This window comes from Emys orbicularis, chromosome 2 (genome assembly GCF_028017835.1).
Source record: "Emys orbicularis isolate rEmyOrb1 chromosome 2, rEmyOrb1.hap1, whole genome shotgun sequence".
Classification (NCBI taxonomy): Eukaryota; Metazoa; Chordata; order Testudines; family Emydidae; genus Emys; species Emys orbicularis.
Genome location: NC_088684.1, coordinates 206402400 through 206426249, shown reverse-complemented (window position 1 = coordinate 206426249; position 23850 = coordinate 206402400). Strand labels below are relative to the sequence as shown.

Below are 23850 nucleotides of genomic sequence, written 5' to 3'. Positions count from 1 at the left end.
TGCTGGGGAATTCTGAATCCAAAACCTAATGCAAACATTCTACCACCCTGCTGGAAAAAATATAATGGCAGGAAAACAGACTACTCTATAATTCAGGCAGAAGAGACATGATGGATATGTATTTTTCCTGGATGGTTAAAGACATTTGATGGCTGATCTATTTATGCTTTGCCTCTGTAGTCCAGCTTTAGATTTCTGAACATGCCTGGCAAACCCAAATTCATAGATTTGTCTAAAACTCCGACACTTTTTTTTTTTTTAAGCCAAGGAAAGGGAGAGGCCCACCTTAAAATGACATTGAAATTAAACTGTTTCCTAAAAATGTATGAATTTATAGTTACAAGTTTCATTGACACAAACTATAAATTATATTTTGCTTTAGCTTTACAGCATAAAAGTTCCTAAACTATATGTTTTGAACTGATTGGAAATCAAATCCCCATGTTCATACCAGATGCATAGATGGTCGCTTTCTTGCATATGAAATTACATACAAAAAATCCAAGTTAAAATACATTAAGGTTACGAATTCAAGGACTCAAAAGTTAGGAAATGCGAAAATTTAAGGTTGCCCCTGGAACCTTGATTTTTCCCTCCTTGTGGGTCTTTCCTGTGTAATGAATGAGGCAGAGGTTCGGTGAAAAAAGTAGTATGTAATTTAAAACTTGATCAGAACACATATGCACAAGGGGCAGAATTATGTTTGCAGGGGGACCCTTAAATTCTGGAATTTTCTCTCTCTTGAGAGCTTGGCTTTGCCACTTAAATAACATAATTTTATATTGTAATTTCTTAGTGTATTTAAAGTTTTTTTTTTTTAAAAAAGGTAATCACTATTGGGTAAAATTGAAGGCCCCCCCCCCCAGCATACATCATCAGCAAGGTTTGAAACCTGAACCTTCAAAACTGCTTGAGCTACAGAACTAACTGGATTAGCTGGTAGCAAATAAAGACTCTTCTGCCTGTTGGGGGGTAGGGGAGGAAATAAACCTCTGGGATATGTCTTTGTGGGGAGCCTGGTTTCTTGCTTTGTCTCTCTTGCCCTCCACCCAGCAGGCTGGGGAGAGCTCCTGTCCCATGTGGTGGCCCCCAAAGGGGGGTGTGATCTGCTGGGGCCATGTAGTGTGTCTGGGTGGAAATTGGGGATCCCACTTCCCTCCCTCTTCCTCTACAGCTCCCAGGATGTACCCCTGCTTTGGTGGTAGCATGGGATATGGCCTCAGAATATTTGTATTCAGATATTGTTTTGGTAAGCTGTTTACACCACCACCCCCCCAAAAAAAGGTCCTGAGCAACTCAAGCAAGAGAAATAAACTGTTTAAAAATCATCATTTCACATCTCAGTTAAACCTGAACAACATTTCCTGGGACAAAGAAAAGGCACTTCTTGAGCCCAATGGATTTCTCCATGCCTAATTTCAAAGGTCTATTGCAAACAATAGTGGTGTTAGAGTTTCTCAACAAGTCACCAGAATCTTTTATAATGGAAAGTGTTGGGCAACCAAAACATAGGGGTTGTTACTAATTTCCCTTGTAATATTCTTTGTTAATGCCAGGTTTCCCAACCTTATGTAGAAATGGATGGTTGGCTATTGTCATTTAAAATATAAAGATGTCTATAATATCATGAACAAAAGGTAGGGAGTATAATTTCAAAATTGGCTTTGTGTATGAAAGAAGAAGCCAGTTTCAAACAGTTTGTGATGACCATAAAAATAGGCAGGAAATCTGGTTGTTTTGTTTTATTACGTGGGAGGCCTCCTAATGATTTGATTTTGGGGCTGTAATACTTCCAGTTATGTAGTCCATGTCACCTCAGCAGTTGAAAATGGGATTTTATGCATTCAATTGTGCATCCAGCTGAGCACTCTGCTGAATACCTATGCATACCTATCTATGCACACAAAAATAATCAGAATTCAAAACATTGTGGGAGAATTTTTCCTTCTCCTAGCTGCATACTGAACAGTGATCCCTTGCTACTAATTGCACACTTGTGTGTGATATTTAAATGTCTTCTAGCAGTTCTTCTCTGCTTTCACTGAAACAACAAAAACTTTACCTGCCTATGCAATGAGAAAGCTGCTGAGATAAAAACAATATATTACCCTTAAACCAGTGGACTCTGGGAGGGTGGGGGGGGGGGGCTCTGCAGATTATGTGTAAGGGGTAAAGATTCTTGTTACCATAGAACAGTGGTTTTCAGCCTGAATCCCAGTCCAGTATGTCCTGTCACTGTAGCATGGGGGGGAAAGTGCCTTTTCTCTTCTCTCATTTTATTCAATACATTTAATGAAAACATATGAGGTCATTGAGGATTATAGAAACACATTTGGCAGCTTTTTCGTATTTAGCTGGACAGATGTCATTTTAATTTGGAGCTCTCTCCATCTCTAAAAATAAATTATTTGCTCTCTGAATAAGTGTTTGTTATTAGTGGATCAGAGATGGATAAGATGTGTGTACTATAACTGTGAGCCATACTCCATTCTTTGTTCCTGCTAATGTGCATCTCTGCTGGATGGCTATGAGAGTGCCGTGCAAAGATGTAGTAGGTGGGACGCTAAGGGTGTTTGTTACTCTAAGGGCTTGTCTACACTACCCGTTGGATCGGCGGGCAGAGATCAATCCAGCGGGGGTCGATTTATCGCGTTTATATTGACCGCTGAGCGCTCTCCCGTCGACTCCAGTACTCCACCAGAACGAGAAGCGCAATCGGAGTTGACGGGAGAGCATCAGCTGTCAACTTACCGCAGTGAAGACACCGCAGTAAGTAGATCTAAGTACGTCGACTTCAGCTACGCTATTCACGTAGCTGAAGTTGCGTATCTTAGATTGACCCCACGCAGTAGTGTTGACAAGCCCTAAGTATGTTTTATGTTGTTCTAGGCTGAGTCTGGTGCTATCTTTTACTTTTCTTTATATGCAATTTATTCTGTTTTGCACTTGTTCACTGTTAATGGTTAATTTTAAAAATATTTGGTAATGATTTAAGTGTTTGTGACATATATGCTCCATTGATAATCCTTAAAAATAATCCTATTTTGTAACAGAAGTGGATTATAGCACAGGCAATGACATTGCAAGCCTTCTTGAATATCTAAATATCTAGACTTATAATTCACAAAAACAAATTTTTTGGAAGGGATATTAAATTTCACGATTCAGAGCTTAAAAGGTCTGTATCTATTAGAGATTAGAATGAGCCCTAACATTTCTGGGTATGAGAGTGGGCGGGGGGGAGGGCAGATTATCCTATATCTGCCTACTGTGGTGTTTCTACACCTTCCTCTGAAGCATCTGGTTCTGGCTGCTGAGGGTAGGTCTAAACAGCATGGCTGGCTCAGGTCAGCTGACTTGGACTCATGGGGCTCGGGCTGCAGGTCTGTCAAATTGCTTTGTAGATATTTGAGTTTGAGCTGGAGCCTGAGCTCTGGGACCTTGCGATACTTTTGTGGTAAGACTCTTATAATCTTTGCATGTGGATAGATCCCATTTTTTGTGCTTATCTATTGCAGCACATACTGTATGAAATGTGAAATTGTCCATTGTTTAAAGACTGTACAAGTTCAGGAACTAGTGGTGCTCTAATCACACATTTTGTTGTTTTACTGTGTTCATGTCAGATTATAAAAGAGTGGAATTCATTTGACCGCATACAGGTGAAATATAGGGCATCTGTGAAGGTGAATTTCAGCTGCCAAGAGAGTGGGGGCAGAGGGCAGACCTATATCTCCGTTATGTCCACTTTCATTATGGTAGCAGCTGTAGCTTCTTGGACAATATTATGGGGCCATGTAACGCAGATCCCATGGTCTCTCTCCTGACCCACCCTCCTCGTTGCTATGCACATTGTACTATGTAGGGCTAGTGCAGAGAACTACTCCTTGACACACAGGGCTGTGGAGGGGTCTTTATCAGTGGCCCCTCATGCAGCCCAAATTCAAATTGAAATGTTGTGGTCCTCTGCACGAGGGGCAAATATTATCTCAGAGCATTCTTAAGCCAAATCCTCTGTCACCCCACATTAGTAGCTGGGTTGGGAGTTGGATATATGCATGGTGGGCTGAGGTAGCCTTCATAGATTACTATGTGGCAACTTCCTTGACAGGAGGAGGAGTAATGAGGGATTTCTGCAGATGTGAATCGCTACCTGCATCCCACCCAGGTGCTGTTATGCTATGCTGTTTGCCCCATAGGAGGCTCCTGCACATTCACATCCTGCGTGCAATGGAACTGCAGTGGTTCAGCTGCAAAAAGGGACTCTGTGGCTATGCAGGAGGGAGCTGGATTTGTCTCTTTAATGTTGGGTGTAAGTGGTGTGGAGGACATTGCAGAGGCTCTCTGCTCTGCATGTATATCACACCAAGTGAAGTATAAGCAGCAGAAACAAATGAGCCTCTAAGAAACATGGTTTTTTGCACACAAATAAAAAACAGAAGAGGAATACTAGCTACATTACTTATGCAGAATTGTCTCCACGTAGAATTTCAGCATTTGCCAGGAGGTGTCAGTGATTCTTTAACATTATGAAATATGTGAAAATAGATTTAATAATATCCACATATGGGATTTGCAGTTCTCTTAACTTGGCCAACAGGTTTAATGTCAGTGACATACAGCTGAATTTGCAAGGGGGTTTTGGCTTGATCTGATATTTCTGTGCTAGTTTGTCTGGGCTTTTCCCTGAGGAATAATTGATCAAAAAATAAATAAAACCTGTCTTGTGACTGTTTTCTTTATCCTGATGTTTATTTTTCATGCCAATAGAGAGATTACTTTTTAAATAGAAGGGGAGGGAAAAAAAAGAAAAATAGGAGAAAAAAGATGCTTTAGAAACGGGGGACATGGAGCCAACCTACAGTATGTTAATCTGATATTTTCTCCTGGGACTATGGGAAATTACTTGTCTATAGAATTCCCATTAGCCTAAAATAAGCACAAATTCCTGCTGGAATCTTGTTGGGCATTGTCAAATGGAGTAATAAAGTCCTATTTTTAATGAACTCCCGAGGACACTGTCTAAGCCTTAGTATGCTAGTCCATCTTTTCCAGCCCATTTTTTCTCTTTGGAGTCCTACTGTCATGTGCTGCTGGGGAGCAGGAGGAAAAAAAGTTTCATTAAAATTCTTATTCGGGGGGTGGGATCACGAGTGGCTTACTGACTGTCCAGTCTGTCTACATGGTAAATGGAACAAAAATAACTCAATCGGTTGTAATTCACATCTTTAGTTATATCTGTTCAAATCGGTGTGAGAACATGATTCTTTTGGAATAAAAGAGCCCTATTCTTTTTCTTAATGGAAAACTGTAAAAAATTGATCTAAGTTATTTCAAAATAGGGTACTCTCATTCCAAAATAAGTGTGCCAACACACACAGGGTATGTCTGTACCTGGGACTCGCGCTAGTGGAGCTCAAGCTACCAGGCTAAAAATAGCTGTGTAGACATTGTGACTCGGACTGGAGCTCAGGCTTTCAAGCCTGGGGGGCTGGGGTGTGTTGGCTTGAGAGTTCATGCTCCAGCATGAGTGACAATGTCTACACAGCTGTTTTTAGCTTGCTAGCACTGCCAATACAAGTCTGTGGACCCAGGCTGGGAGGCTCATTCCCAGATGCAGAGTTGGCAGGGCCTGGACCAGCTAGGACCAGATACTGGCCTGCTCCCTGATTAACTTTGCTGCTAGGCAACCAGTGAGCCCAGCTGCACTGCCTTGGAACTGACAGGGTGGCCACAGCTCTGACTGGCTGCTAGTTTAGCCACCCTGCTTATATAAGCCCGGCCCCCACAGCAGACCAGTGGCTGCTTAACCTCTACCATGCCTGCAGCTGTGCTTGCCCTTGTTGCAGCCCCATCTCCCCTCTGGCTTATGACTCTGGTTGACCTTATGGTTCTAACATTCGGCTGCTGTCTCTCAGGTACTGATCCCTGGCTCTGCTTCTGGCTTATGACTCTGGTTTACACTTCTGGCTCTGGCCAGGAAATTACTAAAGCTGTAATAACTGAAACAACTAAAGCTGTAATTTACAGCTCATTTAGTTATATTGCCTCCATTTATTATGTAGATAGTCTAGATTTAGGTCCTTATCAGTTTGCCTTTATCAGGTTACTTTAGCAGCTATTGAGTAGTTTTCACTTAATAGACCACAATGGACCAACTTCAAAAGATTCAGTGGTTTGGTTTGGTTCAGATAAGCAACTCAAAGCTTGTATGCTTATCCAATACTTATCTGAACAATTTGGACCCAGGTAGCTTATAGGAACAAAACCACAGATAACGGAAAGTTAATATTTTACATTAATAATAAACCAGCATTTCTAAGAGAAGAAATAGGAGGGACTGTAAATTAGGGTCAGAATCTTAACTAGGTAAATCAGCATAGTTCCATTGAAATCAGTCTAGTCTGGTCCTTTATGCTGTCCTTTCAGTATGTATTAATCTGAGATAACTAAGTATTTAAATACTTAAGCTGAGTATTTAACTTGAGCTCTGGTGTTCCTAGATTTTTATACTTGGTTCCCCCCGTCGGATAATAAATGGCTAGCAAAAGTTGACTTAATCCTGGTGAGAATTAGGTTTATAGGATCTTGAAGAGGGATTCCATCATGGTCTGTGATTGTGCAGAAGAGAAAGCAATACCTTCACTGGTAACATTGCACATATTGCTACTTTCTGAGCTAAATATGGTGTGTGTTCAATCATGTAGTTGGCAGAATTCTACCTGGATGAATAAGCTTATTGAAGCAGAAAGGGTTTTACTCAGCTGATTTCAGGAGAGTCTCAAACTTCCATAGTATGATTAAGTGGATTCGGAAGGCCCTGCTTTCTGTTTGCAGTGTCAGCTGAAAGATGTGAGTTTTGAAAGTAAGAGTCTGGAACACTAGCTGGTATGTAGTCTGTTTTCTTTTAATTTTGAAGAATGTGTTATGGGTGCAGTTTTGGGAAGTACAAAGGACACAACTATGGGCAAAGGGGCATGCCTCTGGTCAAAAGAATATGAACACTTCACCTGGGCTATTGTAACTACTTTCTCTCCAGCCTCAATGATTTTATCCCGTCTTCAATCTTCCCAACCTTCAGCAGTTAAAACAATCCTACCTTCTCAAGGCTCTGACCACATCAACCCCCCTTCGTTGGCTCCTTGTCTCTTTCACTTACAAGATTCTGGTCAACTAAAACCTCTGTCTGCATCTCACCTCTCATCACTTTGACACCTGCACTCTGCCCCCTGTTCTGCAATGTGGAGTAGTCAAATCAAAACAAACTAGGATTAAATCCAAATAAAATTCTTTACGGGTTTGTTTGCTGATATGTACTGAAATAGGAGTAGTATTTGCCACTTGGCTTCCTAAGTAAGAAAGAGACTGAGAATGAAATCCTAGCCCCACTGAAATCAAAGGGAATCTTAATTTAAAATTGCTAAAATTTTACCCTTGTTACCTTTATTAGTTTCCTAATTTGTTTTCAGATTTTGCACAGATTTTTCAGATTTTGCACAGAAATATTTTTCTACTAAGAAGTTATGTTTAAAATGCTCATCCATAAAGAAAAAGATCCATCCAGACTCTCATTAACTGTACATACAACACACACAAAACTGATAAGCAAATAGCTGGCGTTATGTTGCAGCCAGTCCCACACTCGGATATAGAGCTCCATTGTGCAAGGTGCTGAGCACTCGGTCTTTGGTCCTTAACTTGCAGGATGTGAATGGTTCCACTGCAGTGCTTGAAATCAAGCACATGCTTAAGCGCTTTCCTGAATGGGGACCAGAGTGTTCAGCAATTTGTAGACCTGGGCCCATATTGAACTTCCAGAAGTCAAGAAGGCTGAAATGGTAAATCACTTAAGTACTTTTGAAAATCCCACATTTAGGTGGCAAAATATGGATTTTGAAAATGTTGGCTTCTGTGTACAAAACAGTTCAGAATAACAACGTGAATGTGTTGTCTCAATTTCTATTGTTAACACTGAAGCAATTTATTTTGAAGTGACAAAGGTTTTATGCCATTAAGACATTTTTAATAAAAAATACAATTTTAGTCCCAGAGGCTGCAAACGCTTATGCACATGTTAACTTTAAAACAATGGGACTATTCATTTGAGTCCCTTTCACATGAGCAGAGTTTCTTATCTGCTTAAGTGATTGAAGCATCAGGGCCTTCAGTTGCAATATTGTGGTTTTTTTTTGCCTATCACAGTTTTATAGAAGACAATAAGAGACTGTACCAATATTGACATTTTAAAGAGGAGTATTTATAACCTAATTCATTATAAATGTTAATCTAAAAATGCCATATCTTAAACTTTCAAATTAGCTTTACAAAACTCCAAACCTGATTTAAATCAGTGATTTAAACAATAAATAAATAAAAATCAAATTTGAAATTATAGTTAAATCAGTTATTCAAATTGCTCTACCTTGCCTGGTATTTCTGAGAATGGGTGATCTCCTCATGAAATAGATTTATCAGAAAACAGAACAGCTCCCCCCCATAGTACTGACAGTCTTGCCCACTGATACTGAATGGAGTGTATTCCCTAAAAGAATCCCAGTTTTTACTGCTGAAAGTTTTTGAAAAGAAGAACAAATTTCCCAAATTTATAAATAACCATTTTAGTGGGATTTGAGGAGGAAGGGCACAGATAATCTATGCCTGTTATGTAACATTGTAATTTCTTTCATTTTATTGTCTCTGTATATTCCTCTTTTGCTGTCCCGCTAAGGCTGTTCCACAGCTCTTTGGGAATCTTTCCATTGACTTCAGTAGCTTTGGATCAGGCCTTATCCATACAGATCTGCTTTAAAAAAGTGTGTGTTTGAAGAGACCTTCCCCAGCCCCCAGTAATCGTGTACATTTCATATAAAAGTCCCCGTCTCAGGCAACTGAGCAGTGAGAATCAATATTGTGATGGGCCCCTATTTTAATAAAAAGACCTGTAATTACTGTATTGGTATAGCTTCCAGCTTGTTCTATGCTAGCACTACTGCAGGGAAGCAGCAGAAGACTGGATGGATAAGTGCTTTAAGGGATTCTCCTAAAAAAGCATATGATCTTTAACAAACAGGAAAAGGCTGTTTGACCCTACAAGCCTGTTCCATTTTTGAGTGACTCTGAACACCTCCCACCCCCTGCTATTTTGCTATATCCTAACATCCTTTGCTCCTCCAGAAAGACTTCTCAGTTGTTTCTTAAATCCATTTTATGCCATTTACTCCAGCGGCGGATTCTAGAAACTAATTCCATATGCTCATCACTTTTTGAGGGAAAACGTGCTGTTTGGATTCCCTATGTAAGCTTAGCTTTCTATTTTTAATTTTTTTAAAAGATTATGCCTCTGAGTTGTGTGTGGTGTGTGGTGTGTTTTTTTTTTTTTTATTTAATTTTCATCTGAGTAAAATAATTGCCTGGATTAAAATTATGAAGGGGACTGATAGTTAAAGACTTTTCTTCACTTGACTTTAAGTCTCCACATTTACAAGGAAAACAAGTCCATCTTCTCGGCATTCTTTGTTGCTTGGATTCTTGAGACCAAGGTTTGAGCTTCATTGCCCTGGATCCACACCTCTTCCATAGTTGGCCTGTGTTAGTGATTTTATAGACTAGATCCTCAGCTAGTTTAAACTGCCATAGCTTCATTGATGTTAATGGAACTGTGCTGATTTACACCAACTGAGAATATGGCCCTTTAACTGTTACAGCAGTCCACATTACCCACGTTTGTGATGCCAGGCACAAGGGTATTATCTTTATATAGTTCTGTCATTTAAAGGTGATGCTAATGTTTTAACCTGGTTCTCTTTGCATCTCCTTGGGAACATTGCTAAACTCCTGCCCATCATATTGCTACCATCTCTCCACTGGCCAATCTGTGCATTGTTACTTGTTGATTTGTGAACTAGAAGATAGAACTATCTATAGGCTTTAACTCTGGTAAAATATTGCTTCCAAGATCCTTACGTATACTTTTTTTTTTTTAAGAGCTATCTTCAATTACTTCAGCCAATTCTTAAAACTGGCATGTTTTTAAGAGCACTAGTTTATCCATTTCCCAACACCAGCTACTCCCAATCACCCTTCCCTGTCCCTTTTCATGAGGTCCTCTTATAACAAAAGGTCCTTGCTACTTTCTTTCAGGGCTATTGAGAAGGTTCACCATCAATATCAGGGGGAAGGCTTCTATAGCAGATGCCTTCTCATCCTTAAGGAAAAGGGAGGGTGGCAACAAATCCTGGTTCTAAGGGCAGGTCTACTCTTAAAACTCTGCATTGGCACAGCTGCATGTGCTGCTGCACCGCTTAAGTGAAGACATTCTACGCTGATGGGAGAGAGCTCTCTCATTGGCATAGTTAATTCACCTCCCCAAGATGCGGTAGCTATGTTGATGGGAGAAGCTGTCCCGTCAACATAGTGCTGCCTACTCAGAGGGGGCAGTTAAGTTTGGTATAATTATGTCACTCAGGGGTATGGATTTTTCACACCCTTGAGTGAGGTAGCTATACTGACATAGGCCTGCAGCGTAGACCTGGCCTAAGACATCTCAATGCATTCATAAAGAAGTTGAAATTCCGGAAGGCTACTCTGGCATCAGTAATCCCCACTCTGGAATCAAGGGACTGGTTCCCATCTTTCAGTCTTCAAGATGCATTCTTCAGCATAGCTATAATCCAATCACATAGGATGTACCTAAGATTCATGGTGGGCCAAGAACATTATCAAAATAGAGTGCTTCCCTTTGGTCTCTCCCCCACCCCAAAGGTGTTTACCAAAGTACTCACAGCATAGGTCAGGAAGAGAGGCACCAAAATGTATCCATATGTGGACGACTGGCTGGACTTGGGGAGGTCTTGTCAGTAGAATTTGAGCTCTGTCCTCCTTACAGGAACCTTTTCTGCAGCTTGAACTTGAAAATCTTTTCTACAGAAATCTACCAATTCCCTTCCAGAACATCATGTGATCCTAAAGTAAGAGACTGTCCTGCTTCTCTCTTTCTCTAGGTTGCACTTTTGAAGGAAACCCCTACAACAGCTCTATGAAATGGCAAGTGCCAGCTAATCCATGTATTGCATATCAATGTCAGGTAAGGGCTGGAAGTCGTGAAGTTAACAAATGCAGAATGGTTAGCTTTTTCTTTTGAAAGTCTGAATCTTTTGTATTAAATCCAAACAATACATTTAAAATCTTCAGTTTCTTAAGCCAAGAAAAACAAGAGATCATGTTCAGAGTTAAGGCTGCTGCTTTGTCCTTAACTCATCCAGTTGTGACCAGCTATAGTGCAACATTCAGAACAACAGGCTTATTTATCTTAAATACTGGGATTCTAATCTAAAACATACCCGGATGAGCTAAGGATGGAGTGCTAGCCTGAACACTGGAATTATTTTGCTTTTGTCAGCAATCATTAGACTTTTAACAAAATATGAGTGTGCACCTGTTTGTGAGACACACCAACCTGGAATACTAATCAAAATAAGCTAACAAACAACCCATTTCTTTTCCCTGAGCTACTGATTTGTAGACATAGTGGTCTGCATTTCTGATAGCCTTCCTGAGTTGCACCCATAAAATCCACAAGAGTATTCATCTGCAGACACACACATTGCATTTGTGCGCACAAGCCAGGTAACTGACAAATTGACGTTTCTGCAGTCTCTAGGTTTGTCCATACAAATGGATCTGATCACGATCTTCCGGGGGTGAAAATACAAAGTTCTGCTAAAAACCCTTTACCAAGAACTGCATTTTCTTCTGACCCAACACTGATGTCAGTACTACCTTTAGAAATAAGGTAGATGACCAAGTTTGAATACTCTGCACAAATATTTTGAAGGGGACTGGAAATATTCAAAGGGATCTTTATGGGTACCTTTTGGCACCAGGTAGTCAGATACTTGCTCCTTTTTTGCTAAGGCCTGCTTGCTGCATTAATGATTTTCATGGGCATCTAAAACTGGCTGTGTCCACAAAACGTCTTTACAGAGAAAAAGTAAAAGGAAAGCATGTGGAAAGCATGCCCAGTTTTTAATGTTATGAGAATGTTATGGGCTGCAATTAAAAAAGAGCAACAATAGCATATAGCCATACACTTTCTTTATAATAAGATGTTCAAAGCTTACATTTGGATGGTCTGATCCGTATTGGGCATGTGAAATGAACACCTACTTGTCTAAGTGCCAGTCTGAATGTCCAAAATGCAGAATTGGGTAATCCTATTTACCCTACGTGCTCACATTTTGAAACTTAGGCTTCCTGTGTTTACAAATGTAAAGGTATGTTCACAAAAAACAGATTTTGCATCCAGATTCTCTTGCCCAGATTCATTGAGGAGGACTTTGGCTTCTTCAACAAGAAGTGCAGGAAATGATAATTTACTAGTACCTATCAGGAGGTGCATCTTAGATAAGAGGCTCCCATCTACAGAATGAGATGCTTTTATCTCCTTTCTAAGCCCTTTTCCTGGAGAGGAGAGTGTAGGGAATGCTTTGTGTCTGTTCTGTTTACATCAAAACTGCATGGCAGATTATTTCCAAGTTTCCTATGGGTGGGGACCCCTGATAAAGAAGAATTCCTTTTCCTAAGAAGGTGCTTAGTTCCTTACCTGACGCATTATAGGACAAATCTCATGGCTGTAGTCAGGGAGATTCAAGTGCTCTTTTGAGTGTGGATTAATCTGAATCCTGATAGTGAGCTGCAGATACAGAAAGAAAGAGGGATTTAAAAACTTTTTGCTATACAGCATATATCATGTCATTAATTGTGCATCCAGTTTTTTTGGTTTTTCTTTTTGCTTCTTATTATTGTGTTTAGTTTGGTTTGTTCCCTTTCAGGAAGGAGTGGTAACAGAATCTGAGATGCAGTGTGTTGTTCATTGCAAAAACCCTTCTGAACTGCCGGGAATGTGTTGCCCCACTTGTCCAGGTAAGATTTCCTAGGGACTCTACTCTTCCATCTGTGCACAATATTTCTAGTTATTAGGATTTGGTAAGTATCCACTATAATGGAGGGATTAGGAAGGAAGTTATTGAAATGTGGACCAGTAAAATAGAATGTATTGAATGGCATAAGGAATAGAGTGAGTAATTTTTTTTTTTTGAACACCCATATTGCGACACATATTTTAATGCTGTGGAGTAGGGGAGGGAGATAGTATAGGAAAGAGTTTAAACAGTTTAGAGTGCAGCTTGTCTAGTTTTTCATGTGTGAAGTATTCCAGAGGTTTTGGCAGCTGTGCAGGGTCTGGCCAGGGTTCATGTTTTAGAGATGAATGTATAGAAGGCGAATGTCACAGCATTGATAAGGAGGAGGTTGTTTTGGGAGTAGGACCATGGGGATTATGTTGAGTGTGCAGGGGATTATTTAGGCCTAACGTATAATATGACGAGGCAATAAAGGAAGGAGATAGTTTGGAAGGTTCTTTTGTGGGTAGTTTTGTCAAATTAGTTTTTTCAGGACTATATAACTAGGAGAACATTGCTGCTCTAGTGTTATAATTGGCTTGGTATGTTTAATTTTTCATAGAATATCAGGGTTGGAAAGGACCTCAAGAGGTCATCTAGTCCAACCCCCTGCTCAAAGCAGGACCAATTCCCAACTAAGTCATCCCAGCCAGGGCTTTGTCAAACCTGACCTTAAAAACCGTTTTTATTATATCTATCCAAATTTAATGTGGACAAGCACTGTGTTTAAAAAAAAAAAAGTGAAATCTTCTGTAAACAGAAGTTGATTGTGCCAGGACTCCCATTTTAATGTGGCACAAACTATCTGCCATAAAAGAAATTCTCTGTGTAAATCCGTGAAAGCTCTTCCTCCTCCATTCTGGCACCAAACTAACTTTTTAGGGCTCCCAAGGCTTACACAGGTTACTGCACTGCAATGCACGTTTTATTGTTGGATGCATATCACTGAAAGGATGAAGTGATTCCTTTCCCCATAATTCTACAGTACCATCATTTAACAAACAAAGTGTCCCGATCTAAGTCACACTTACCCAAAGTCTGCTTTTCAGGTTGTATATTTGAAGGTAGACATTACCATGAAGGGAAGGAATTTCAGCCTGAAGGAAACAAATGCACCAAGTGTTCTTGTATTGTAAGTATTTCTCTCTGATATTGTAACTACCAGTACAGTCTTCAAAAGGCATATTCTTATTGTCATAACTAGCAAAATATATATGGGGAGGCGACACTAATACACGCTCTTCTCTCCTCTGATTGTTGGAGTTCAAGCTTTATTTGAAGATTTCACAACACAATTGCTTTCTAGAGCACTACTACCATTCCCAAGTTGACATACTTTCATGGCTGTGTGTAGTTTAGAAGGTAGAGCAATGTATTTGGGAACTGGGGATTTGATGGTCCAAATGGTAGGCTGGTTCTGAGTGAGAGTCTTTTGTTTCTTGTTGAGATCGGGTTACAGAGAGATAAGACAACAGGAGACAGGATTTTCATGAGACATCTATTGGCCAACATCTGTTGTATGTGTCCTACTGATCTTGCCATATGATTCTGATATGAAATCCCATGCAAGGGCATAAACTTATCCTGTTGGTTATGTTGCTTAATGAAAAGTGGATGGCTAATAAAGTCCTCACCACTATGATTAAAATATGGGCATGGTACCTGTCTTTGCTTGCCTTTTGTAGACCTGACTGGATGATTCAGTTGGCTTTGTGTTGGCACAGCTCTCACAAGTGAACTAATTGGTTCACCATAAACCTTCTGAGGGCAAGGAATAACGTATGGTTGTGCTTTTAGCATCCTAGGAATTGCCCCATTACAGAGAAAGTCATCTGAGTGTGTCCATCTACAGTGTGAAGCCCCAGAATAGCGTTACTTTCAAACTTACCAAGTTGTAAGGACTGTCCTTCTATCCCACTGAACCCATGTCCAACCTCTCTTCTTGGGGCTACCCCAGAGGGATTTTAGCTTGACACTTATGAAAGGACATACTCTGGATCTTTTCCTTGTCTTGCAATTGTGTATATGGAGATTAGCAATTGCATCCTTATCATGATGAGATTATATACCTCTTAAGAATGTTTGGGAACAAATTGATAAATTAAAGAGTAATAAGTCACTAGGATCAGATGGTATGCACCCAAAAGTTCTGAAGGAACTCCAATATGAAATTGCAGAACTACTAAGCATGGTATGTAACCGGTTACTTAAATCAGCCTCTGAACCAGATGACTGATGGCTAGCTAATGTAACGCCAATTTTTAAAAAAGGTAATTACAGTCCAGTAAACCTAATGTCAGTACCAGGCAAAATTGGTTGAGACTATAGTGAAGAACAGAGTTATCAGGCACTTTGATGAACATAATATAATGGGGAAGAGTCAACACTGCTTTTGGAAGGGAAATCATGCTTCACAAATCTATTAGAATTCTTTGAGGGTGTCATCAAACATGTGGACAAGAGCAATCCAGTGGATATAATGTACTTGGACTTTCAGAAAGCCTTTGACAAGGTCCCTCACCAAAGGCCCTTACACAAAGTAATCAGTCATGGGATAAGAAGGAAGGTCTTCTCATGGATCAGTAACTGGTTAAAAGACAGGAAACAAAGGGTAGGTATAAATGGTCAGTTTTCATAGTGGAGAGGGTAAATAGCTTGAGTACTCCAGATCTGGGACCAGTACTGTTCACCATAGTCATAAATGATCTAGAAAAAGGGATTAAGAGTGAGGTGGCAAAGTTTGCAGATGATACAAAACTACTCAAGATAGTTAAGTCCCAGGCAGACTGTGAAGAGCTACAAAAAGATCTCTCATCACCGGGCAACAAAATGGCAGATGACCGCCTATGTTGATAAATGCAAAGTAATGCACATTGGGAAACATAATCCCAACTATATATACAAAATGATGGAGTCTCAATTAGCTGTTGCCACTCAAGGAAGAGACCTTGATGTAATTGTGGCTGTGACGGGTTGGGTCACAGAAACCCCCTTGGGATTGCCACCTGATGTGCTGGGACTACCTCTGAGCCTGTTTTCCCTGGCAGCTTGGGACTTCAGTACCCTGCCTTGTTGAGCCAGACTTACTAGCCTGCTGCAAACCTAGACCCAGGTCTGAACCATGTCCCCAAAAAGCTGCAGGCTTAACTGAAAACAGCTTAAGAAATGCTCCTGTCTCTAGCACCCAGTTCCCAATGGGGTCCAAACCCCAAATAAATCCATTTTACTCTGTATAAAGCTTATACAGGGTAAACTCATAAATTGCCCTCTAAAACACTGATATGCACAGCTGTTTACTCCCCCATGAATTAATTACTTGCTCTGGGTCAATTAATAAGCAAAAAGTGATTTTATTAAATGTAAAGAGTAGGATTTAAGTGGTTCCAAGTAATAACAGACCGAACGAAGTAAGTTACCAAGCAAAATAAAATAAAACACACAAGTCTAAGCCTATTACAGTAGGAAACTAAATACAGGTAAATCTCACCCTCAGAGATGTTCCAATAAGCTTCTTTGACAGACTAGACTCCTTCCTAGTCTGGGTCCAGCAATCACTCACACCCCCGTAGTTACTGTACTTTGTTCCATCTCTTTGGGGTGGAGGGGCTATCTTTTGAGCCAGCTGAAGACAAAATGGAGGGGCTTCCAGGGCCTTATATAGTCTCTCTTGTGAGTGGAAACCCCTTAACCAGAGTTTGCAGTCACCTGGGCAAGTCACATGTCTATGAGTGATTCAGCTTTTTGCAGGCCGACACCATTGTTTACATGTTAGTTTGAACGTTTCCAGGAAAACTCAGATGTGGATTGGCATCTCCCAAAGTCCATTGTCAGTTAAGTACTCCCAATTACTTGAATAACACCATCATACTATGTTGACCAAATCTGTCTTATGTGCTTCCTACAGCAAGCACTTTAAATATAATCATAGAGCCAACACCCATAACTCCAGATATAAAATGATACATGCATACAAATAGGATGAATATATTCAGTAGATCATAACCTTTGCAAAGATATGTTGCATGGCATATCTAGCATAAAACATATTCCAGTTATGTCAATTTACACTCATAAGCATATTTCTATAACGCATTATGGGATGCAATGTCACAGTGGATAGTTCTCTGAAAACATCTGCTCAATGGGTAACAGTCAAAAAAGCTATTAGAATGTTAAGAACCATTAGGAAAGGATAGATGATAAGATAGTAAATATCATAATGCCATTATATAAATCCAAGGTACATACGGACCTGGAATACTGTATGCAGTTCTGGTTGCACCATCTCAAAAAAAGGATATATTAGAACTGGAAAAAGTACAGAGAAGGACAACAAAAATGATTAGGCATATAATATGGAACAGTTTCTCTATGAGGAGAGATTAAAAAGACTAGGACTCTTCATCTTAGAAAAGAGACTACCAAGTGGGCATATGATAGATGTCTATAAAATCATGAATAGTGTGGAGAAAGTGAATAAGAAAGTGTTATTTACCCCTTCACATCACACAAGAACTAGGGGTCACCCCATGAAATTAATAGGCAGCAGGTTTAAAACAAACCTAAAGAAGTACTTTTTCATACAACACACAGTCAACCCGTGGAACTCATTGCCATGGGATGTTTTGAAGGCCAAAGGTATAACTGGGTTCAAAAAAGAACTAGATAAGTTCATGGAGAATAGGTCCATCAATGGCTATTAGCCAAGATGATCAGGGATGCAAACCTCATGCTCTGGGTGTCTCTAAACCTTTGACTGCCAGAAGCTGGGACTGGATGATTGGGGATGGATCACTCAATAGATTGCCTTGTTCTGTTCATTCCCTCTGAAGCATCTGGCATTGGTCACTCCCGGGAAGACAGGATACTGGGCTAGATGGACCATTGGTCTGACCCACTATGGCTATTCATATGTTCTTATGCTCTTACATTGAGATCAGAGCTTAATACCACTTGAGAGAGAGGACCTACTTCATTAAGCTGCTTTCTAAGATCAGTGACGTGCAAGACTTGATTATTTGCTAACATCACAATAGATGGGCAAAAGATCAGTAATAATTATGTGATGGGTGCTTTAAGTTTCAATAGAGACATCCAGTGTCTTATAAGTACCACTTACAGATGTCCTGTTTTTAAAAACTAAAGAAAAAAAGGAAAACAAAATGGGGTTTTAGAAAAATCTTTTTTAATGTTACTACAAAGAAATAAAAACATTTCGGGGAGAAAGTCAGTTTTTGATCTGTGGAACTGTTGCTCAGTATTAACTCTACTTTAAATCATCATTGTTACTGTACTAAGTTAGCATGTTCATAGTTTTTGTTTCAAGTTTTTATCCTTAAAATGCACTGGAAATTGCATCTCACAGGCCCTATGCGGACTAAGTGTCTCCTGTGATGTGCTGAGCAGCCTCAACTTCCAGGGGAGTCCATGGACTCTCTTCTCTCATTTAAAACAGTTTTATGACATCTTTACATTGGTGTAACTTCACTGACTTCAGTGGGATTGCTCCTGATTTCCACCAGCCCAAGTGAGAGCGGAATTAGGTTTAATGGTGGTTGAGGCTCAGTGCCTGGCAGGAAGTGCTTTCTACCTTACAAGATCTTACCCATAATGGGCTAAATTCATCATTGGTATAAGTAGGTGCAGTCCCACAGAAGGCAATGGTGTCATGCTTGCTGCTGTCAGCAGCATATTTGGCCTTTAGTGGATACCACCCTGACTTCACCAAACAGGAGTCATATTGTTCTGTATAAATGAGTTGTCAATATGCAATTTTTCCTATATCAACTCTCCTCCATTCCAAAAAACCAAAATGAACGAAGTCTAACTGAGTGAGGTAAGATGGGGTGTTTGTCATGGGGAGGAAAGGGGAAGGAACCTACTGGATCAGATCAGAGGTCCATCTAGGCTAGTGTCCTGTCTCTGACAGTGGCCCGCACCGGATACTTCAGAGGAAGGTACAAGAACCCTGTAGCAGGTAGACGTAGGATAATCTGTCCCCCATCTAGGTCTCAAAGTCTCTAATAATTAGAGGTTGATTTAAACCCTGAAGCATGAGTTTTAATATCAATTCCAAAAAAAGGATGTATTTCCTTATAACAGCTGCGGATATTTGATATATCCATACAAAAGTCCAGTCCCTTTTGAATCTTGCACACAGTAACAAGGCAGTGTTCCTTTTCTAACTCGTCTCATTGTTATTTCTCTCGCTCCCCCTCCCTCCCCCTAACTGCTTCTTGCCTATTTTGTTTTCTTCAGAATTTGGGGCCATATTACCTTCTATGTAATTTAAATTGGAGGCAAACAATGGACCAGGTTAAGAACTCTGTTAGCAGTTTACTGCCTGTTCTGTGTCCTTTTCCTTTAAAGACGGGGTTTGTAGTGAATCTCTTATCTGAGTGGTCAGCGGATGTCTTATTTAAGATACCTATCTAGTCATGTGATAGTATGGGAACAGCCTTGTGAGTGATGTGCTGTAACATGTGAGGACTTTATTAGATGAAAGGTATTTCCTCACCCCTAATTAGATTTCTACTGTGAAGTGAGATTGGAACTATTCCACATGGCTTTTGGGGAAGAGGAGAGGAGATGAAGTGAAAAAAAGTTACTGCAAGGATATTGTTTGTAGTGTTGACAAAGGACTTGTGGATTTAAACACCTTGCGCCAGTCACATTTCAGTGTTAGACAAAACTATGGACTAAGAATTTACCTTTTTAATGACTTATGGTAGGGGGTCCAGAATATAGGTCCATCATAGCTGGTAGGATAAATGGCCTGGGGATTAAAGTTAACTATTAAAGTTGGAAGAACAAGAATGAGTATTGTCTTATCTGAATGGTGGTCTGCACTCAGTAAATTCATCAAAAGAAGCTATACTGATATTACGTACAAAAATCTACCTTTAAAATGTTAAGGTAGCAAATTTAAGCACTCCAAAGTCAGGAAAAGTCAGAATTCCTGCACATCTTCACCCAATGAAGTGGTGCAATTCTGTACTGTTTACAACACAAGTTTGCCTATTGAATATGGCTGAGCCCTAAAAGCAGAAGAGAGGGTAATTATTACTTGTTTGTTTATGTGAATTTAGTGCCTCAGAATAGTGCCAGATTGAGTGCCCTGGAGACTAAAGTATCCTTTTTATCTGTAGACCATGTACAGAACAGGCAGTGGCTGAGCAATCTTCCTCACACTACTATGCCCGTGTTTCTTAATTCTGAACTAGACAGAGTCCATTTCTATGGGTGTATAGGTAGTTCAGTCTCCAAGGATATTCAATGCTTATCCTCTTTGCTGAGCTCACTAATAAGGCTCCCCACTTCCCCCATTTGTGTTGCTAGCTATTCTGTACTTGAAACTGGACTGAAACCTCCAAATAGGTTCCATCATACGTTGGTGTATGTGGGAGTGAGATACCTGATGAGGATATGGAGGAGCGGGGGAGGTGAAGGGGCAAAGCAGGGAGAGGGCAGGGAGATGGGGAGCATGTAAAGGGCCGATGGGTGGGCAGCACAGGCGACTGGTGCCTGCCCACACTTACCAGCCACTACAGTGTGCAGCATGCAGCCAGTGCCAGTTGGAAATAGGGCAGGGTCCTGCTGGCCGAGAGCCAGCATGCAGTGGGGGATGCACTGACTGACCAACAGGGGGAGTGGCCTGGCCCCACCAGGGCCGGCTCCAGGCACCAGTGAAGGAAGCAGGTGCTTGGGGCGGCCAATAGAAAGGGGCGGTACATCCGGGTCTTCAGTAGCAATTCGGCAGCGGGTCCCTCAGTCCCTCTCTTCCTCTTTGAGCTGCCGCCTGTAGAGGAGTGGACTTACCCCAGCGGCGCCTCCTGCTGGTCATCTCAGGAATTAGCTCTTCCAGCGTCCTGGACCACCCCCTGCAGGCTGGTGATCCGCCTTGCCACTGCTTGGCCCCTGTGTCCCTCCCAGACCCAGTGCCCTGTTGTCTGGGGTGCTGCCTCCTGGCAGTACACCCCTCAGTTGTGGGTCTCCCCCTCCCAGGGGAACCCCCACCCACTATCCCCACTTCACCTCAGTCTTGGCTACTGCCATCTCCAGTCTCCATCTAGCCCCCGTTCACTGGGGCAGACTGCAGTATCAGCCACTCATCACAGGCAAAGGGGTTTGGACTGGCTGCCTTTACCCACCCTCAGGCTGCCCCTCTGCAAGCCCAATACCTAGGTGGGCCTAAGACTAGGCCCTGCAGCCTGTGGAGTTGCTGGCCTAGGGCTTCCCAGCTCCTAAGGCCTTTCCCCAGCCCTGCCTCACTCTAGGTCTCCAGGTGAGTTCCCCAGCAGCCAGGCCTGTCTACCTCTCCCATCAGAGAGAGAGACTGCTCCCTCTGGCTTCCCTGGCCTTCTTATAAGACCCAGTTGCTTGGTTTGGGGTGTGGCCCCAGCTGCAGCCACTTCCCCCAATCAGCCAGGGTTTTGCTCCCTTTTGCAGCCCCAGCCCTCGGCAGGGCTTTTCCAACCCCTTCAGGGCTGGAGTGGGTATTCACCCTACTACACCGCTGATTGGCTTTTTTTTTTCTTCTTCTTCGCCGCTTGGGGTGGCAAAAAAGCTGGAGCCGGCCCTGGGCCCCATGCCCTACAGTTTTGCCCCACCACCAGCCTTGCACCTCCCACCCCCATCGTCGGCCACTGGACCTCCCCACTCACTGCTGGCAGGCGGGTGGCTGGTGAGCAGAGATCCGGTCAGCAGCAGGACCCACCAGTACTGATTTGGGGTGGGGGGGCAGAAAATATGGGACAATTTGCCCATTTTTAAGAAAAAGTAGGGACACTTGTTTAGAAGGGCTTAAATACGGGACTGTCCCTTTAAAAACAGGATGTCTGGTCACCCTAATTCTTGAACTTCATGGCCTAATATGATTATCACAGGACAAGACAACAACAACTACCATCATATTCAATTTCACATAGGTCACTAAACAACTACTAGCTAATAACTTTTGGGTCCTTGTTGAGTCAGGCTGTATTCATAGTGGTGACATGGAGATGAAAGACTCTGTATTCTATTATCTCTTCACTGAGCTATCTAGTCCTTAGGGTGACTCAAGTTTTTTGCTGAAAATGAAAATGTATCACCACTCTATTGCATGAGCTGGCTTGAAGTGACTCGCTTTCTTTGGAGAAAGGTGGCCAGGATAATGTGGAACTCTTCCCGCATAGACTGAAACCCAGTTGTTGTACTGTAATTCATCTGTCTAGCATTAGTCTAGATTTCTTGATTTAGGCCAGTGGAGTGTTTTGGAGAAGACCTGGATATTTTCCCCCTCAGTAAGCACCTACTTAAGTGAAGGACTGGTGACTGTAATCTGTTATTTCTCAGGTACTATTTCTACAAGACTGAGAGTGAGTTCCTGCTCACATAGTGGGAAAAAAAGTTGGCTTACATGTTTTCTTTCTTACAGCCTATATTAAAATAGTCAGACTCTAATTATCTTAAGTGTCTTTTCTTTTGAAGTAGCACTTTTTTTTTAAAGCGGGGGCGGGGGAAGGCTTGGCAAGAAAGTGACTCTGTGTGAGAAACTTCTCCATGGTTACCATTCTCTTTAAATGGTAGTTTTCCAAACTCATAACTAGGTCCTTTTGATTGCACAAGCACTCCTATACCAGTGTTACCCAGACTCTAGGCTTTGTGAGCTCTGGCATGTGAGGTATGTGGAGGTATGAGGTACCACCATGCTGAGAGAAGCCAGGGCTATTGAGTAGCTACAGATGAGGACCAGTTTTACATGAAATGTCCAGCTGGGGGAGAAGGGGAGAGGTAATAGGTTACCCCATAAGGAAAACAACTGGAGGCTGGATTATTGCATTGTTGGGATGGCTGAGTGTTGTACTATATCTGAACTAGGAATGAGGAATAGATATCTTCTATGGAATTCCCAGGGAAGCAGTTAAGCCGTTACTGATGTTGGTCTTCCAAAAACATATTTGCCATTTGTTTCCAAGGAGCTAAGTTTCACACAGGCAATACCAACCTGCTACGCCAGTCTTCCGAAGTGATTAGAAACAAATGAAGTTTGAATGTATTAAATTAGTTAAACTGGGGCACATGAAATTGGAGCTTATAACGAACAGAATTTAAAAGTGGCCCGAACCCCAACCTCATTTGTACATGTGTAAATTTTTCATCCTATTGTGTAAGCGTACCAGTTGTAGAATTAATATGTAGAAAACTAATTTGCTCCTTATTTGCATCTGTAAATGTGAGTTTGTGCAGGAAGTGTGTTACATTTATGCTCATGGAATGTTAGTGTGCAAAAGCAGTGTAAAGAAAGTTGTGCACAAAGAAATGGAAGTTGCACTGAGAAAATTTGGTTCTAAACCAATAAGTAGACCACATATATTAACATTTTAGACACCTACAGTCAGTTAATAACTGATTTATATGGCACCATGATACCATTAAATAGTTTGATTTTACAAATATTGAGAGCTACTGAAAAGTGATTCTTTTCCCACAAGACTTGAATTTGGAGGACAGGTATTCCAAGAATTTGCAGACAATTTTTTTTTTAAAATCCCTATAGCTGGCAATTGAAGGTGGCACAAACTGTTCATAACTCCATCTTTCAACTAACCCCCAATTTGGTGTAAGCAGTTTTAGATGTCGTCCATATTGTTGTTGTTGTTGTGCCTAAGACCATTGTTGACTGTTCCATTCATTGGGTGTACTTTGATGCAACTCCAAATTGTGTGGATCTTTTGACTCAGGGGCAGAGTATGGAAACAAAGAGCTTTGTGCAGAAATGGGAAAGTGACCAGTTGGGCTTTTGGTAAGAGTAGAGTATTCACTTCCCATCCATCAGAAACCTAAGTATAAAAAAGATTTATATAAAAAAATGATAATGGAGAACAATTAGCACTAATATCTGAGATCT

General features: G+C 41.2%; 1 protein-coding gene across 1 annotated transcript in view; it reads left to right on the top strand.

The window, feature by feature from the left end:
* Positions 1 to 23850, top strand: part of BMPER (BMP binding endothelial regulator) — a 211904-nt gene that overhangs the window by 28294 nt on the left and 159760 nt on the right. The window contains exons 4-6 of the mRNA XM_065399446.1: positions 11001 to 11083; positions 12831 to 12921; positions 14009 to 14091. Of these exons, the coding sequence (XP_065255518.1) occupies positions 11001 to 11083; positions 12831 to 12921; positions 14009 to 14091 (257 nt within the window). The remainder of the gene's footprint in view (positions 1 to 11000; positions 11084 to 12830; positions 12922 to 14008; positions 14092 to 23850) is intronic.